The sequence below is a fragment of the Terrapene carolina genome, unplaced genomic scaffold (genome assembly GCF_002925995.2).
Source record: "Terrapene carolina triunguis isolate 2854851 unplaced genomic scaffold, T_m_triunguis-2.0 Scaffold66, whole genome shotgun sequence".
NCBI classification, from domain to species: Eukaryota; Metazoa; Chordata; order Testudines; family Emydidae; genus Terrapene; species Terrapene triunguis.
The window spans coordinates 52,879,893-52,900,059 of NW_020664417.1; the positions used below are offsets into that span (position 1 = coordinate 52,879,893).

Here is a 20,167-nt window from a genome sequence, read left to right on the forward strand (position 1 = left end):
CTCACCCAAATCTATAAAGGGGGTTGGGAACACCACATGGCTGTGTGCAGCAGCTCGCTATAGAAGCTCTCCACTTTGTTTTATTAAAATTTTATTCCTTTCTCATTCACTGGTTTGTTGTTTAATGAATCCCAAGATCATTACAAGAACTATAATAGTTCAGCATATACTAATTAACCTGTTAAATTTCCAAATTAACAATAAATTAATGAGACTTGATAGTCGCGTAGGTAATCACACTGAGACTACAGCCCATTCATGTTTTTTAACTATTGTAATATTTAGCAAGTGAAAACTAACTTAGCAAGGAGCCAATTGTTTTGTCATTTATACCATTGTAAGCCCACTAACTCCAGAGTAACTAAGAAAAGAATTAGGGTCAAAAGTTTTTGTGTGATGTTCAGAAGCGTAATAAAGCCAAACTCACGAGCCACTAGATTTTAGGATAGTCTCTGAATTCCTTGGGCCACATCCTGAGCTGGTGTAAATCAGGGTAGCTCCACTGAAGTCATTCCTTAGTGGAGCGGCCCTGATTTACACCAGCTCAGGATCTGGCCCATTTTTCTCCTTTATACTGTTAAAAGTCAGGAACCCTTTAGTGGCTTGAACTCCTGAATCCAGGGTGTTCATCACATCTGACTGGATTTTAGGAGCTGTCATACTGTACATGAGTTATGAAAATAGAAAAACTTTCTAATCTTTATATTTTTATATAAATTAAAAACTTCTAAAACAGAGACAGTACACAATGAAGACTGATCCTCCACTCTGTTATACCAGCTTTATGCCAGTGTAGATTCATTAATTTCAATGGAATTTCACCAGTAACAGAGGTAATAGAGCAGAGAATCAGGCCTGTGGAACTGCAACTAATATGTATTTTTAAAAATTTCTTAAGGGGCTGATGCCAATCTAACTAAATGTTTTAAAATATGCTTTAGAAAGGTCTTTGTGCTAAAGGTATTGAAAAAAACCCTGTGTTTCTGTTTTTCCTTCTGTCTGGCTACATTGAATATAGTTTGTAGGATTTTAGTACTTGGAATGGGATGCACATTTCTTTTCCTTGGTATATTCAAGTTCTCAAGTATGTGTTTTGTTAGCAATTAGGTTGTGTTTGTATATTTTCCCCCTGAACTGACTTGTAAACTTTTCTGTTATACATCTGTACATATTCAGGTAGCCATTTATGCACTGAATTTTTGTAGGCTTATTAACGTCTATATAAATGTTATGTTAGCATATATTGTAAAATAAAACTTACTTTAAATCATTGTAATCCTGTGTTTTGCTTTCTTTTTGTTTTCTTCAATTCTTTTTCCTTTCTTTTTTTCTGTGGCATTTTTTCTCGCTTGGAAAAGGTCATAACATTTCAGGGTGTTCACTTTCTTTAGTACTGTTATGAAGCCTGAATCCTTGAGGTAATGAGATGCAGCTGATCTGTCAGTGACAATATGCAATGAGTGGAAAAGAAATACAGCAAAAGCAAAGCAAAAAAGCATCTACCCTCAGTAGCTTATGACAGTGTAATGGCTATTCACTTTCTGGACATTCTGGAAAATTGCCCAAGGGGACAAAAAAACATGACTATGTGTCACCTCGTGTGATTCTTTTAACCTCTATAGTATTTTCAACCTTCGTGTTAATGTTACATGGTGATTCAAACTTAAGGAAACTTTCCTTCCTAATAGCCCTAGAAAGTGCACTGTTATTTTTCAGCCCTTTAGTAATTCTAAATAGATTCTTGTTGTATGTATTAGTTGGAACTTTTCCTGACTGAAATTTTCAGGTCATTCTTTTGGATGTATATGGCTCAGAAAAATAACAATGACTTTCACCCTAGAGATGGCTAGATTTCACTGGTGGTATCTGTAGAAAGGGGGTGTATGGGAGAGGTAGTACCTTTGAGTGATTTGAACTGCCACACTCCTTGAGTGGTTCTTTTCCTCTCTGGTCCTCACTGTACATCCATCTGTTACCTGTGGCTCCACGTAGCTGTAAGTATGTGACAGCGGCCACATCCCGGTAAACCGCCTCGGCAGGTGGGCTAAACCAGGTGAGGGTAACCAGAAGTGTGGAAACTGACAGTGATTTAGGGATTGCCTTCCCAAGCATACAAAGACTGTTCTGGTAGCCAAGGCAGAAGAGACCATATATTAGTCCAACGGCTTGAAAAGCAGTGCAGCAACATATTGTAGAAGGTGAAAGGCATGATGGGGCACTACAGAAGTCATGGCTATCCACTGCAGCTAAAGAAATCTCCAGTTGTAACAATCTTTGTGCCACTGGGCCAAGCTTCAGCAACTGAGAGAATGGGATTGTCCCAGTGCAATGACTCCCCCATTTTAATCAACTTCACTCACATGTCATTCATTCACATCATCTGTAGAAAGAAAAATGTGTGGCATGATAATTTAAAGTATATGGGTCTGATTCAAGTTGCCCTGCATTTTGTATGGACATTTACCTCAGTAAAAAGGTATAAAATGCTTCCATTCTGAGTGTGTAGTATTTTACATCACTATGCAAATTACTGCATGAGATGCAGACAGAGGTGAAGACTGCAACATGCTACTTTGTAAAAATATGTTGAAAAAGTCAGATACTAAGCCCAGGTCTAGTTTGCAATTCTAAAAGTAAGCCTGGTCTTGGTATCAGTGTGTGGGGCAGGCCAGATGGCCTTTCTCATGGGGAGGCAAAATCTGACCTCCTCTAATAGTATGCTGCTGGAGTACCCCCTGCCAGGGAATCTTTGTGGACAATTTCATGGGAAAATACCCTCCTGTGGATTTTCAAGCATAAGAGAAACAATTTGACCCCATAATATATTCTATCCCTTATGTAATGCATCCAATAATTCTATTTGCTTTTTAATTGCTGCTATGCTTTGTGCAGACATTATCATTATTGTATGATAAACAATGCCATCTAGTTCTTTTCTTTGGGAGATCAGTTCTGAGCCCATTTAAAAAGTAATTTAGCCTGTATTTCTAAATATGCACTATCCTGCATTTCATCTATCCTACTGCCTAATATGAATATGTCATTCAGTCATCCTTTCTTTTTTTGCAGTCCTCCTTAATTGTTGTTAGTCACTAAGAGAAACAAACTCTAGCAACTTTAATAATAACTGAAATTATAAGTAAATCTGTTTTCTTAAACAGATTATTTAACTTTCTGTACCGTCATCTTGTGTGAGACGAAAGCAATGTTAAATCAAAAAGACATTGCAAATGGAAAATAACGTAGTCAGGATATTCATATTGGTGAAGGTCAGAGTGATTTTTTTCCCCATAAGATGTGATATTATTATGCTGTACCTGACAGAAAAAATGAAATTTTGTTGACATATCTTAAATTTTTAATTGCATTTTGAGAAACACAGAAAAGAATCTGTCATGATTTTCATGGCTGTCCTGTTCTTGAATCTTTTATCCACATACAAAATATTTCTCTTCCTCTTTACTGGTTATTTATTTCTCAGTTTTATCTGACTGCAGCAACTCAGCGATGTCACCTTTACTGTTCTTCAGCAAGAAAATGGCTGCTCATTGGGTTTACAGCAAATAATCAGTTGGTACCCTGTCACTCTAGTGAAAGAGACAAGATTGATAAAAGTCCAATGATACCACCACTGGTTTTTAGCCACTGATATATGGTTCATAGTACCATTTGGGACTGCTACTCTCGGTTTCTCCCTAACCTTGAACCTGATATCTTTACTCAAGCATGGCTTCCATGGAAAGTCCGTTGGTAGCTACCTGAGTAAAGCCTGCAGCTTTGCGCCCCTAATGCTGAGTCTCTGAATACTGCTTCTTTCCACCTAGTATTCAGTTTTCCATATTCTAACCAGCAGTGCAGCTTAAGCCACTCCAAACTTGTCTGTTATGATACCAATGATCTATTGTGTTTAGGAGCACAGTAAAACCCTGATCTTTCTCCCATTGATGTTAATAAGAAAAACACCCGTTGACTTAAATGGTGCAGGATCTGGTCTAATTGAATGGGAGGTGGCAACCACTAGCTACTATAGTAGAGGTAGTAGGGCCTGATCCTATAGGGGTGTTGGCGATCCTGAATGGCAGTCAGCATCTTGGAAAATTAGGCCCATAGCCTGGCAAACTGGTACAGCTGACTGAAAAGGTTGGGAGCCATGACACTACAATACTGTGGACTGACTGAGAGTGTGCATTCTAATGCACATTATTTTGCTGCAGCTCATGTGTGTAGCAAATTTAAGGTAAAAAAGTAAACCTCTGAATGATGTATTATTAAGATTGTTTGTCTTTTATAATGCAGCTCCTGTGCGGGATCTGATGTATAGACAGTTCTCAGTTTCTATAAGATATTTATGCACTGCTGTCATTAACTATGCTTGCTTTCATGAAAAGAAAGTGAAAACATTTGCATTTTATTTAGAAAATACATTAAAACTACCTAGGTAATATCAACATTTATGCTATTTACTGGATAGAAGAGAATATAGCACTAAAAGACATTGAAAAGTACCATTTCTGCCCTGGAGTTTTTTCTTTATTTAAAAAATAAGCTGTCAAGTAAGTATTTTATATTTTTCATTTCCCCCCTACTCTCAGGTTTTTGTTGTTGTTGTTGTTTGTTGTTGTAAAACATCCCTAGAAGTCTGAAAATAAAATTTTCTTTCCCACTGATTTTGACTTTTTCCATTTGGCAACTATTGATTTTTGCTTCACTGAGTTTTGGCAGGCGTTGACGTTAACAATAGCAGCTTTTCTTTAACTTTCATTGCACTTCTCTTGTCAAAATATAATTGTTTGCACACTAAAATAATCAATTGCATTACACCTCTAGGAATAGTGGCAAACACAGTTGTAACAGATACTGCAATCCCAGCCAAGTGTGTATAACACATTGTTCAAGCATCGGTCATTTAGACACATAAAGAAGATTGGGAACATTTATTATTTATGTGCAATATTGTCATAGTTTCCTGATGAAATATTATTTATTTATTTGTATTGTGATAGTGCCTTTGTAACCCACACACCTCCTGGGTATGATGTTCTGTCCCACCTAGTGGCACCAAGACCACTTAGAGAGAGTTAAATAAGTCTGCTCTACAGCCTTAGCTAACAGCCAGTTGACTTTTAGCTCACACTGTAGAGGCTCATACACTAAGCTCCAGAGGCCCCAGGTTCAATCCCGCCCACCGACATCCGGAGTCTGTCGGTGTTACACCTTGAATCCAACAAGGATCAAGATTCCATTGTGCTAGACACTCTAATGGAAAGATGGTCCATACCCTCAAAAGCTTACACTCTAAGCAAGATAAGATGGTGAAATAATATATTTTAATGGACCGTCTGTTGGTGAAAGAGACAAGTTTTCAAGCTTACATAGCACTCTTCTTCAAGTCTGGGAAAGGTACACAGAGGGTACATCTACGCTACAACAAAAGTCCCACGGCATGGTGATGGCTGGTCCAGGTCAGCTGACTTGGGCTCACGGGGTTCAGGCTTCGGGGCTAAAAATTGTAGTGTAGACATTTGGGCTTGGGCTGGAGTCTAGTGTCTGAAACATCATGAGGGGGCTGGATCTCAAAGCCCAGGCTCCAGCCCAAGCCCCAATGTCTGCACTGCAATTTTTAGCACCTTTGCCCAAGCCCCACGAGCCTAAATCAATTGACCTGGGCTCTGAGACATGGGGCTGCAGGTTTTTTTTTATCACAGTAGATGTAACCTGCGTGTCACAGCTAAATACAAGGTGGAACAGATCAGTGGCTCTCAACCTTTCCAGACTACTGTACCCATTCAGGAGTCTGATTTGTCTTGCGTATCCCCAAGTTTCACCTCACTTATAATCTACTTGCTTACAAAATCAGACATAAAAATACAAAAGTGTCTCAACACACTATTACTGAAACATTGCTTACTTTCTCATTTTTACCATATAATTATGAAATGAATCAATTGGAATATAAATATTGTACTTACATTTCAGTGTGCAGTGTATTGAGCAGTATAAACAAGTCATTGTCTGTATTAAATTTTAGTTTGTACTGACTTTGTTAGTGCTTTTTATGTAGCCTGTTGTACAGCTTGACAAATATCTAGATGAGTTGATGTACCCCCTGGAAGACCTCTATTAAAAACTACTGGAACAGATTGATTAGCATAAGTAGTCAACGCATATTGTAAGACACCATTCAAGGTGAAATGGCAGGTTAACACCTCTGCAGTAATAGGACAAAAAAGGTGGGATAATAGGTTACAGATTCTTGTAATAAACTATAGATCCAGTGTCTTTATTAAGTCCATGATTTTTAGTGTCTAGCAAAGTTATAAAGCTCCCATGCTCATCTTTTGACGGTGTTGTACAGGTTCCCTATGAGGATGAAGAGGTCAGATATGGAGTGATCGCTTTGAGAAAAGTGTTCGCCCAGGGGTGATATGGTGCATTTTCCTTTTATCATTTTTCTGCATGAGTTCATTCAAGAGTGTAGTGATTTGTCTTGTTTCACCCCCATAGTTGTCATTAGGACATTTAGTGCACCGGATGTGTTAACTACTTATGCTAAACAATCTGTTCCACCTTGTATTTAGCTGTGATACTCTCAGTACCTTTCCCAGATAGAAGAGCTCTGGGTCTTTCACCAACAGAAGTTAGTCCAATAAAATATATTACCTGACTCACTTTGTCTCTCTAATATCCTGGGACCAACACAGCTACAACACTGCAAACTACAATCTAAGCAATAAGAGCTTGTCTACACTTAAAGTGCTGCAGCGGTGCAACTGCGTGGCTGTAGCACTTCAGTGAAGACACTACTTATGCCAACGAAAGGAGTTCTTTCATCAGCGTAGATAATCCACCTCCCCGAGAGGTGGTAGCTAGGTTAACAGAATTTTCCCATCGATCTAGCACTGTCTACCTAATTCTCCCATTGACCTCAAGTGGGGTTTGGTTGGTTTAACTGTGTTGCTCGGGTGTAGACTTTTCACACCCCTGAGCAACATAGTTATACCAACCTAATTTCCTAGTGCAGATCAGGCCTAATTCAAATACTTTTTCACACAAGTGGTTATTAAAAAGCAAATCCAGCACAGCCTATGTTTATTTACAAATCTGCAGCAGCAATTTTGTAACACCGTTAGCTCATTCAAAACTCAGACTCCAAAAATCAGTCGTCTTCAACTCCAGTGACATCTTAATTGTTTCTGTCCAAATACTCTTTGTTTGTCCTATCCTTGTCATGTGCTCCAGTTGTAGTTTTGGGAACTGCAGGTGGGTCATTCCCCCTGCTGGGTGTGGCGCCCCTCTATGGATTCAATCCTGCAAGGTTCTGAGTGTTATAAAAAGCATTTAAACTTGCGAGTAGTTCCATTGAAGTTAGTAGGAGTACTCATGTTTAAAGTTAAGCATGTGTTTAAGTGCTTTGCTGGATGGAGGCCAGAGTGCTCAGCATCTTTCAGGATTGAGCACTATCTGAAGTGGAGGTTAAAAACCAAGGGACAGGATTGCATTTTACCTTACTACCTTCCAATTTCAATAAGATCTCTGCTCTTAGACAGTGCACCAAATTCAGCTACAGTTGTAGCTTTCAATGAAGTCAATGGGGGTGGCAGACTTTTGCCTTTTGCCAAAAATGTTCTAGAGTTCTGAAAGCAGAATTTCTTGTGTGCCAGGTTTGTTCCTGGTGAACAAGATTTGTGCATGTATTGTGAGTAAAATAGAGAAGAATTCTCTGTATCATTTATTTCTTTTCCAAAGGGAAACAGTAGTTCTAAAGTTCTCTTTAGTTCCAAACTCATGATCATCTGGAAGACAGGACAGTTCTTTATAGACTGAATGGTCACACTTCTGAATTTCTTTTCTTTTCCTGCTTAACATCTTCTTAGTTATAAAGTCTGAAAACTACAGATCAATTTGAGATTGTTATTATTTTATTAATTATGCATTAGTCACTGACAGTGTGCTTAACCACTTGTTTCTCCAGGGCAAAGCTAGTCACTAATCTTTTTAAAGGCTCACTGCTGCTGATGTGCCTTGGGTTGTTTTAGACCACAGTATGTTTCTTTTCTCTTCAGGCTGTGTCTGAGAGATTTCAGTATTTTGGAATATTAGCCATTTTTCATACATCTCATCAGACCACACCTGATTCATAAATGACTGTAGATGTTCATTATCTTTCTCTGGCTGAATATATTTACAACTTTTTGTTTTTAGCATCAGAACTTCATAAAGTAAATAAATCATTCTGTTCCATGTCCTGTTTGGTATGTGGAATTAATGAGGAATGTTGGGGGAAAACTGAAGCATTGCCTGGTATCAATGGGGTGAGAAAAGTTTATGGTCCATGACCAATTCTACTTTTAAACTGAATGCCAGGCTATGAAAATTATATATTTTTATTGAGTATATTTCTCATGAAGTCTGCCTGCTCTAAAGATGGTGATTGCTTTTGATGGACGGGATGGTTCAAGGGATTATTAATGGGATGCAAAGCTTTTCACTTTTAAATGATTGATTTAAATCCATCCCAGGAAATAGTGACTGAAACTGCTTAGTGGCCTCTATAAAGTCATTTTAGTGGTTTTCAGTTTAGTCCTATTGCACAGGTATCTTCTTCATAAAATCAGCCACTAGGAAATGGCACTCTTTTTGTAGTCTCAACAAAGAGGTCAGTGATTAATTTCCTAAGGCTCAAAATGAGATCAAACTAACTAGAGACATTAAGGTTAACAAGAAAACATTCTACAAATACATTGGAAGCAAGAGGAAGACCAAGGACAGGGTGGGCCCATTACTCAATGGGGGGGGGGAAATAATAACGGAAAATGTGGAAATGGCAGAGGTGCTTAATGACTTCTTTGTTTTGGTTTTCTCCAAGAAGGCTGGTGGTGATTGGACGTCTAACATCGTGAATGCCAGTGAAAATGAGGTAGGATCAGAAGAGGGTAAAATAGGGAAAGAACAAGTTAAAAATTACTTAGACAAATTAGATGTCTTCAAGTCACCAGGGCCTGATGAAATGCATCCTAGAATACTCAGGAGCTGACTGAGGAGATATCTGAGCCATTAGCTATTATCTTTGAAAAGTCATGGAAGATGGGGGAGATTCCAGAAGACTGGAAAAGGGCAACTATAGTGCCAATCTATAAAAAGGGAAATAAGGACAACTCGGGAAATTACAGACCAGTGAGCTTAATTTCTGTGCCCAGAAGGATAATGGAGCAAATAATTAAGCAATCAATTTGCAAACATCTACAAGATAATAAGGTAATAAGTAACAGTCAGCATGGATTTGTCAAAAACAAATTGTGTCAAACCAACCTGATAGCTTTCTTTGACAGGGTAACAAGCCTTGTGGATAAATGGGAAGCAGTAGACGTGGTATATCTTGACTTTAGTAAAGCTTCTGATACTGTCTTGCATGACATTTTCATAAACAAACTAGAGAAATGCAACTTTGATGGAGCTACTATAAGGATGGGTGCATAACTGGTTGGAAAACCATTCCCAGAGAGTAATTATCAGTGGTTCACAGTCACACTGGAAGGGCAAAACAAGTGGGGTCCTGCAGGAATCAGTTCTGGGTCCGGTTCTGTTCAATATCTTCATCAATGATTTAGATACTGGCATAGTGAGTACACTTATAAAGTTTGCAGACGATACCAAGTTGGGAGGATTGAATTAAAATTCAAAATGATCTGGACAAACGGGAGAAATGGACTGAAGTAAATAGGATGAAATTCAGTAAGGACAAATGTGAAGTTCTCCATTTAGGAAGGAACAATCAGTTGCACACATACAAAATGGGAAATGACTGCCACAGAAGGAGTATTGTGGAAAGGGATCTGGGGGTCATAGTGGACCACAAGCTAAATATGAATCAACAGTGTAACACTGTTGCAAAAAAATGCGAACATCATTCTGGGATGTAGTAGCAGGAGTGTTGTAAGCAAGACATGAGAAGCAATTCTTTTGCTCTACTCCACGCTGATTAGGCCTCAACTGGAGTATTGTGTCCAGTTCTGGGTGCCACATTTCAGGAAGGATGTGGACAAATTGGAGAAAGTCCAGAGAAGAGCAACAAAAATGATTAAAGGCCTAGAAAACATGACCTATGAGGGAAGATTGAAAAAAACTGGGTTTGTTTAGTCTGGAAAAGAGACGTCTGGAAACGAGAGGGGACATGATAACAGTTTTCAAGTACATAAAAGGCTGTTACAAGGAGGAGGGAGAAAAATTGTTTTTCTTAACCACTGAGGATAGTACAAGAAGCAAGGGCTTAAATTGCAGTAAGGGCGGTTTAGGTTGGACATTAGGAAAAACTTCCTAACTGTCAGGGTGGTTAAGCAGTGTAATAAATTGCCTAGGGAGGTTGTGGAATCGCCAGGGCCGGCTCTAGGATTTTTGCCGCCCAAAGCAAAAACAATTTTGGCCGCCCTTTTCCCCCTCCCCCCCCCCCGTTTTTTAATTACCCCACCCCTGGCCCCGCCTCAACTCCGCCCCTTCCCCAAATCCCCAGCCCTGCCTCCTCCCCCCAGGCTCTCAAGCCTAGGAGGGAGGGAGGGAGGGGGAGAAGCGGTGCCCGCGCCGCGGCCACTCGGAGTCTCCCCCTCCCTCCCAGGCTCTCAAGCCTGGGAGGGAGGGGGAGCAGTGGCGCATGAAACGGCTGTTTGAGAGCCTGGGAGGGAGGGGGAGACCCTGAGCGGCCGCGGCGCGCGAGTGGCAGCAGCAGCGGAGGTGAGCTAGGGCGGCTGGGGCACATTTTTAGGGGCGGCATTCTGGTGCCGGCCATGCCGCCCCTAAAAATGTGCCGCCCCAAGCACCAGCTTGTTTTGCTGGTGCCTAGAGCCGGCCCTGGGAATCGCCATCATTGGAGATTTTTAATAGCAGATTAGACAAACACCTGTCAGGAATGGTCTAGGTAATACTTAATCCTGCCATGAGTGCAGGGGACTGGACTAGATGACCTCTCAAGGTCCCTTCCAGTTCTGTGATTCTATGACCTCCTTCAGTCTAAAGGGTCCCCTCAAGATTGGATTGAGGGACACGGGTCGACAGTGCCCATGCTGTACATATTCTGTGGATAGAGGATTTCAGATTCAGATGTGCACAATGGGTCAAATACAGCTCTTTAGTGATTATAAATCCACTGAATCTAGAAGAATTGTACCCACTTATAAGCTGGCTGAATTTGGCCCATCGTGTATATTGTTACACAGATTTCTCTCACCTACCTATGGGTTTAACCACATCTTTCTTATGGAAGTACCTGGAAACATCCCTGAATGTCTGGTGCACCCCATGCCAGTGTTCCCAGAAGTAGACCTCACTGGGTGAGACAACAGCCGTCACAGGGTTAATTTCCAGCCAGGATTCCAAGTCAGCTCAGGGAAGCACTCCTAGTTAGGAGCTAATTAGAAACTGCAGGGTCTATCCAAGCTCCACACATTTAAGGATACTACTCTCAGAAGGGAGAGTTGAGGAGTTCTGTTGATCAGATCAAGGTAGGATGTTTTAGGACAGGTGTTCTCAAACTGGGGGTCAGAACCTCTCAGGGGGTCATGAGGTTATTACATGGGGGTTGTGAGCTGTCAGCCTCCACCCCAAACCCCGCTTTGCCTCCAGCATTTATAATAGTGTTAAATATGTTAAAAAGTGGTTTTAATTTATAAGGGGTGGGGGGGTCACACTCAGAGGCTTGCTGTGTGAAAGGGGTCACCAGTACAAAAGTTTGAGAACCACTGTTTTAGGGAAACTTAGGAAGTATTGTACCCTGCATTGTCTGTACTTTGGTTTTGAATTTATTGCTTGTAAGGAGATGCAACTAAAGGCTTTTGTCAAACTGGAGTCAGTTTGGGTTGCAACAAAAGCTCAATCAGAGATGCTGATTGTTCATATCCAACCCTCTGGTGAACTTCATGGTTCTGCCTCTGGCCCCTTCATACTCTTACTATGAGTATGCTGTCAGTAAGATATTAAGAAAGTACATCAGACCCAAGTGTCTTCTGAGTAGGGATTGACTGACCATCATGGCCTTGCCTACCCTAGACTTATTTCCCAAAAATTGTGTAGGAATTCTAGTGTAGACAGGATGTCTGTGTTTTAAGCATCATGAAGTGTAGACCTGCCCTTGGAAGGATTAGGCCTGGAGCTAATGTCACTGGAGGCTGGTCTCCACCATTGCCCCCTGCTGTTGTTACTATTGCTGTAGCTGGACTGGTGGTAGCAATGATGGGAATTTTTTGGTAAAGTAAACCCAAGTGTAGATACCACTTCTTTGTGTTTACGTTCCAATATGGGTGTAATAATTCCCTACTATATGAGTACAAATGAAGTGACAAAACCACTAGCATGGACTGACTTCTTACAGGCTCTCTATATGTACACTAAAGCTGGATAGATTCAGAGATGGATCTCTTGACCTTGACTCTTCTGGTGACAGAAACAATGGTGCCTTTACATCCTCAGCTGTTTGATTTCCTCTCCATTAGCCAGAATTAGTGTTTAGTCAATCAACAATAGGAAGAATGCAAATATTCCAGTGAAACTAATTTCAGTCATCAGAGCACAGAAAGGAATGAACTCCAAAACATCCTAAACTGGAAATATCCTTTTAATAAGGATGTGCCTTATTCCTGCAAGCTGGGTAACATCAATTTCATCAAGCAATTAACCCAAACAAGAACAGATACAGCATGCCATATTTTCTCCTCCTCCTATTAAGGATGTTGTATTACTTGCAATTATGCAAATTACTGTTATAGTTTTTCAGGACAAAGTTAATCATCATCAACTATGAAAGCTTTATGAAAACTAAGGGTGAATTTCTAAATACTTGGGGCTTTTTATATGGCAAGTTACCGCTTTGCAAGCCAACGTGTGAATTTACAGCACACAAACTTGATATGCAGTAATATCCCTTGTGAACTCTGCTACAGCACACTGAAAACCCAGAGTGGAGCTTGGCTTACTATGCTTATTCTGTAAGACTCCCATTGACTTCAGTAGAAATTTCATCTCAGTGCAGACTTCAGATTTGGCCTAATGGTAACATGCCTTTTCATTATTAATTGAATTTGCTCTCTGGTGACATGACCAGAATGATTATCCTTTCCCCCCAAACCTGTTCACATTACTTTGCCATCAGGAAAGAACAATAATGCATTGATGTTCTTTAAAATTAGTAAGAATATATAGGCTAAAATTTGTGGATGGAACTTTTTCTGAGTAATCAACTGACATTTTCTGTCCCCAGAAATACTGGAAGAATTCACCTCATGAGGATTCAGAAAAAAAAAGGGGGTGGGGAGGAGGACCATTGTTTGGACAGCAGCATTACTTCAGGGTACAAACCAGATTTCATGTTTAATTATTATTGATCTTTCTCATGCATAGAATTCAACTGTTAACCAAACTTGGGGCTGGGATTGAAGATTTGGGAGGCAACACACAAAATCAAGTGTTAGGCATAGGAAGATTAATAAAGGTTCTACTGCAGATCCAGAGGAAATGGAGAGATGAGTGGGTGGATCATCCTACTGGAGAATTTTGTCCTCATTGTAGAAATCTCATTTAAAATGCTCTTAAGATTTTAGATTACAATGTTAAAACAGATATCAGATGAAACTCAGTTATCAAATATCTTTTTCAAACAAAAGATTGAGTTTAATTCAAGCTTTAGGTCAAGAAAAGTTTCTTAAAACATTTTGTAGCATTGTTTAATATGTCTGGAAGAGTCATAGCTATGTCAACATCAGATTTGTTTATATTTTAATATATTGCTGTATGGTGCATTCAATATTTAACATGTGTATTAATTAACAACATACATAGTAAATTAAATCCTTCCTTTGACCAAACCACAGGACACTGATTCATTAATTTGGACCAAAATTAAAGATTAAGGACATATTTTGCAAAGATGATGCCTACTAATTTGGGCTAATCTCTTTGAAATGGCAAGTCTTACTTCTTAACAGAAACCAGGACAGAAACACAGTCATGATCTATATTGATTTAAAACAAACACTTTTCATTAAGCAGAGATAAACACAGTAATATGATATTTAAAATACAGATTCACTTAATTTAATGCTCTGATGACTGATAGTCTATTGACACTGGGCCCAATTCTGTTTCCAATGAAGTGAGTGAGAGCTTTGTCATTGGCTCCAGTGGGAACAGGAAAAGGACTGCTATGACAGAGAATTTTGTATTGTTTTAGTACAGTGGTTGGTAGACTGATCAAAGAATACAGGTTTTATGGTTTGTGAGGCTGTTCCGGGCGGTAGAGGACAATTAGTGACATACCTAATCTGCCACAGGTAGGGCAGAGTGACTGGTACTAAGGGCGAAGATTGGACACTGGATGAAATTGTTGTTGCAGGTATAATCAGATCTTTGTTTCACAGTATAACCAACTCTTATCAAGCAGCCTTACTCCATCATTTACTGTTCCTCACCTGTCAAATAAACTAACATGGCTGCTACTCTGAAACCTGTCACTAAAACATAACAGTATGATCTATTTGAGGGTACCTGGCTCATGTATATTGTCCATAATTCTGTCATTGCTTAAGCATTATACAACGTTGCAATACAAACAAACAAAATTTCACAAATAAAGTATTAAGGACTGATAGAAAATTCCAAAAATTTAGGGCAAGATTGTGGATTTGAAGACACTGCCCTGAATAAGGAACAGTGTGAAGCTGTGCCATCCCAGGAGGTGCAACTCACTGGAACACAATCTTTCCACAGCTGCTCTTTGCATGCAGGTGGTGAGGTGAGTAATTTGTTTCATCCTTTAGATTGTGGCCCCAGATGCATCAGCCTTGCTGTGCGCTGTAGCCTTGCCATCTCCTCCCCTTCCCAGCATCATGTTCCCTTAGAGGCATGACTGATCAACCTCATACTCCCCAACATACAAGAGTTGGGGAGAAGGAAAGTTCCTTGTATGTCCCTGTGCACAGGTTAAAACTCTCATTTACTTTGATGGGAGCAGAGTTAGGTTAACAGTGAGTGCTTTTGAAAATCTCACCCTGAAGTTCTACTGGAAGTCTGTAATATGGATGAGCATCACAGATAATAAATAAGAGTATATACAGGATAAGAGGTGAAGTTTCAGGGAAAACCTTGCAGACCAGAATCAATGTGATTTTAATCCACAAACACTGCAATTTGCATGTGTTATATTTAATAATCTATCATTTTAATTGTATTTCATTTAAGTTGTTAAAATGGTTTCAATTTTGAAAATTTATCTCTAGTTGCTTAGTTGGTCAGATAAACTGTGACAGAACCATATTCCACGGAAGTCAAAATGCTTCACAAAATCAGTCCAATTTCACCAGAATTTTTATTTGGAAGAAAAAAATGTTGTATTATAACATAAAATGTATTTTTTTAAAAGTCAACATTTAAATGAAAGATTCTAATCAACTTGAAACATTTTGTATACTTTTTCTTCACCGAGAATTTCAAAATTGTGTTTTCCCTCCAGTTTGGAATGAAGCCACACTTCAAAATCTTGAACTTTTTCATGAAGCAGAACTTCCATCCTCCTAATTGTTCTAATTAAAACGTTTCTGCACCATAAACTTTAGAGATGAAATTGACCACCACTGCTCTCTTCTCAAAGGTGATTCTTGAGATAAATCCCTTTAGTCGTTTTAGAAGTGCACAAGTGTGAAAAAAAAAAACTTTGTTCAGGAGGCTTTCTCCCCAAAAATTTTGGCAGGTCACAAGACAATACTTAAAGTTAGGCACATGCTTAAGTAGCTTCTTGAACTGGGGGGCTAAAGATCTTAACTCCGCCGTGCTGCTTTCCCATTTTTTGTAGGGAAGAATGGAAGGCAAGAGTCGGCATAGATACTGCAGGGGTCAGTGCTTTAGAAATAACATAAATGGATGCATCTGACACCAGAATTTTGCCTTATTTTCCATACCTCTCCCCCACTTGTTTTACGTCTTGGTTACCCAGAAACTGGAACCCACATAACTACATTGATTTTCATTCACATCGTTAGTTACTTGGGTGCAAATCTAACCCACTTATTTTGGGTTAACAGGGTCCTATTTCTTAAAAAATTGTCATTTTAACCAAAATACTCCATTCCAAATGCAACATCCTACAATGCAAAATACAGTATTTTAACCAAATACAAACGACTCTCAACAAAACAGGCAGGGCTCGCACAGCGGAGCACGCGAAGGGCGTTGTGTGCCACCCTTCACAAACACAGCTTGGGGTGGTTTTTCATGGAAAAAAATCCGTTAAAGAGAGGGTCCAAATGTGTGTGTGTGGGGGGGGGTGGTATACCTTGATCCCGCCATGCCTGTGGCCCCCTCCCGTGGAACCTGGGGGACCCCAGGCGGCCTTGGCCTTTCTTCTCCACTTCCCAGCCACTCAGCCGCGGGCCGAGTTACAAGGGGCCCCGCGCTCCCGCCCTGCTGTGGGTGGGGAGGGACCCCTCGCCCGGGCTGAGTCACGAGCTGCCCGGCAGAGCTGTGGGACTCCGCGGGCCTGGGACCCGCGTGGATGCGGGGAAGCGAGGATGACGCGCTCGCCATGAGTCAGGATGACGCAGTCCACGTGTCCGGGAGATTTAAAAGTTTGGGAAGGGACCGCGGGCTCCGCAGCCTGGCGACTCCAGAGCGGGAGGGAAGCGAGCGACGCAGCGGGTGAGGCAGGGAAGGGCTCCGCGGCGCAGACTCGGGGCCAGCTGGGCCCCCCTTCGGCAGACACCATGTTCAGGAGAGGCTCTTGCCAGCAGCAGCAGCCCCCCGTTCAGCACCACGCTGCCTCCCCCCGCGGCAGCCAGCCCAGCCTTAGGAACCAGCCGGGGCGCCACAGCAACGTGCCAGAAGCGTCCCTGTTATTGCTCTTCCTGCTCCTCGCCTCCTGGACGTGCGCCTGCCAAGGTGAGAAGCAGCCCCGTCCCCAGACCCTGTCCCTGCTCCTCTGGGGTACCTCTAGCTGCTGCTGGGTCCTGCCGCTTCCTAGCCCCATCCCCGCCCTTCTCTGCTCCCCTTGGCGGTGTGCTGGTTTACAGGGTGTTCCCCGCGAGTCCCTCTCTTTCTCGGGGTGCTTAGGCTGAGAGAGAGAACAGGTGGGTGAGGGCATATCTTTTATGGGACCAACTTTTGTTGGTGAGAGACACAAGCTTTCCAGCCCCCCGGGGCTACAACTGCACTGCATCCAAGGCTTGGGCTTGTGTAAGCGTTCGGGGAGCTGAATCTCCAACTCCCCACTCGCCCCAGTACCTGTGACAGTTTATTCAGGGATGCGGCTACCTGAAAAGGTTCAAGGTGTCCAGGAGTAAAATTTCCGGAGTGGAAGTCTCCTAATCTGGTGTCGCCACCAAGCGTATGTGCTTCCTCTATGTTTGTAGCTCACAGGAGAGGTGCTGGGACGGAAGGGAGACTTGGGACACAACCTTGCACTGAACCTAGGAGAGGAACAAGACGTTTGAGTTAATCATCCCATTCTGAACATGCGGATGGAGGGTGCAGTGATACTGCCCTGCAGTAATCCTGAATACAGAAAACCTTCTCTTGAATTTAAGAGCAACGAAATTGGGAGTCCAGGCAGCTACCTTAAGCACTTACTGGAGCACATACAGAGGTACCCCCCCAGAAATGTACACACTTATGGGGAAGTCCCTAGGAAATATTTTGGTAGGGATAAAAGCAATAGGATCCTATAAAATTCTAAATCTAAACCATGATAGAAGTTAATAGAGAACAATGTCCTTTCTGTGGATTAATTTAATCATGTCTCAGAATTTTATATACTTCAATTTTAAATTGTATAGGATGGTTTAAAACAACTCTAGAAATGAGACCAGATTGTTACATTCTATGGGAGATCACAGACATTTCATTTGCCTTTGAAAATAATGTGGAAATCACAGAGAAAAGCTCTGTAGTGGCACAAAGTCCTGTAAATATTGCTAGCCACTGTTTTGTTTGAGTCTCTATCATTACTTTTAGAATAGTACTCCAAACCAACCTGCGTACCAAGATACATCCAGCAGTACCTCAGCACATCAGGGCAGGTTATAGACACCACTGTGGCAATCTTAACTGAATTTCTTATTCATATTACTGCTTATACAGTTTTATTCATGTGAAGCAAGAATAGTGTAATAAACCTGATTATATCATAGTGAAAAATTACAAAAACAAGTAATGCACATGATTATTAGTTAATTTTCACACACATAAGTCTGCAATTTTATATATTTTAATTGCAAAGGCATGAAGTTCAAATTTAGAAAGAACTATGGAAAAAGTTAATTTATTAAAGCTAATATTATTTTAAACCGAAAACTTGGCATAAAAGAAAATGACAAGGCATGAAATATTTATTTCTTTATTGCTACTCTGAGTCAAAATGGGCTCAGTGTTCTCAAACAATTTATTTTACAGGAAAAAAATAATCAACTATTCTGCAGCCTGATTTCATTTGAAAGGCATAAGACATTAAACCTGAAAATTACGAATTTATAAAGGTGTTATAATATAATTTGTATTTTTATAGTATTGTTCTATTCTGCATATCTTCAGATGCTTTACAAAGTAGTTAGTTATGTATTCATTGAGTAGGTATGTCACACAATAAGTCATTACAGTGAGTATTTTTGTTTTGTTTGTGTTGCTTATCTGAAGGTTGCTTTTCATTTGTGAGTCTGATATTTAAAAACACCAGGAAGGAGGGAGGTTTAAATATTGCATCATGCTAAGTACTCTGGTATGGCCATTTTTTTTTTTAAAAAGTAACCTCTTTGAAATTGCATAGCTACAGAGATATTGGGCAAAACTCTGAATTTCTTGAGTGTACATACTTTGTATACTTTTAATTTAAGAGAACATACTTGTTAAAATAAATATATTCATACTGATTGCTACACATCATCAGATACCTGTATTGGATTAATGAATACAGATCAGATTTGGCTCCTTATTAAAATCAATGGAAACGTAATTAATGGGAGTTGGATCATGTTCTAAATCTACAAGGGGTACAGTCTTGTGTTCTTTGTGCAGCCAAAATTCCCCTTGACCTTAAATGAATATAAATCATATTACCAAAGTTATAAAATGCAGTGGCCATTAGTCGTCGATTAGGCATAAACTTGTTAAAATGGTGTAGAGAGATGTTTACATTTATGTGAATCCTGTGTGTGAAGTGAAATGAAATTCTACAATAGTCTTAAATAGTTAGTCATGTAGAGAATGTGGCGTCATTTTAAATATACCAATATAAAAATAAGCAAGGCTTTCAGTACCATTCCTTGTCAATATTGTTAGTGTTTCATCTTTTTTGTCTCCATATTACTCTAATGTTAGAAGGCAAGTGTTCTACGTGTGATACTTATACAAAGACAGTCTCAACAAACATTATGAGTCAAATTGTAGAATACCACTGATATCTTTTGTGCACCCTAAATCTACGTGCTAAGTTTTCTAATTCCTTTAATTACTCAATACAATACAATTTTGTCTTGTATTTTGTCATGGATTGAGAACTGGTTAAAAGACCGGGAACAAAGGGTAGGAATAAATAGTAAATTTTCAGAATGGAGAGGGGTAACTAGTGGTGTTCCCAAGGGTCAGTCCTAGGACCAATCCTATTCAACTTATTCATAAATGATCTGGAGAAAGGGGTAAACAGTGAGGTGGCAAAGTTTGCAGACGATACTAAACTGCTCATGATAGTTAAGACCAAAGCAGACTGTGAAGAACTTCAAAAAGATCTTACAAAACTAAGTGATCGGGCAACAAAATGGCAAATGAAATTTAATGTGGATAAATGTAAAGTAATGCACATTGGAAAAAAAAAAACCCAACTATACATACAATATGATGGGGGGCTAATATAGCTACAACTAATCAGGAAAGAGATCTTGGAGTCATTGTGGATAGTTCTCTGAAGACATCCACGCAGTGTGCAGCAGCAGTCAAAAAAGCAAACAGGATGTTAGGAATCATTAAAAAAGGGATAGAGAATAAGACGGAGAATATCTTATTGCCCTTATATAAATCCATGGTACGCCCACATCTTGAATACTGCGTACACATGTGGTCTCCTCATCTCAAAAAAGATATATTGGCATTAGAAAAGGTTCAGAGAAGGGCAACTAAAATGATTAGGGGTTTGGAACAGGTCCCATAT

At 40.1% G+C, this 20,167-nt stretch overlaps 1 protein-coding gene across 1 annotated transcript in view; it reads left to right on the forward strand.

Moving 5' to 3' along the window:
* Window positions 1-16,568: 16,568 nt before the first annotated feature.
* NMU (neuromedin U) overlaps window positions 16,569-20,167 on the forward strand; it is a 33,053-nt gene continuing 29,454 nt past the window's right edge. Inside the window, exon 1 of the mRNA XM_026647792.2 lies at window positions 16,569-16,911. Within this exon, the coding sequence (XP_026503577.1) occupies window positions 16,569-16,911 (343 nt within the window). The remainder of the gene's footprint in view (window positions 16,912-20,167) is intronic.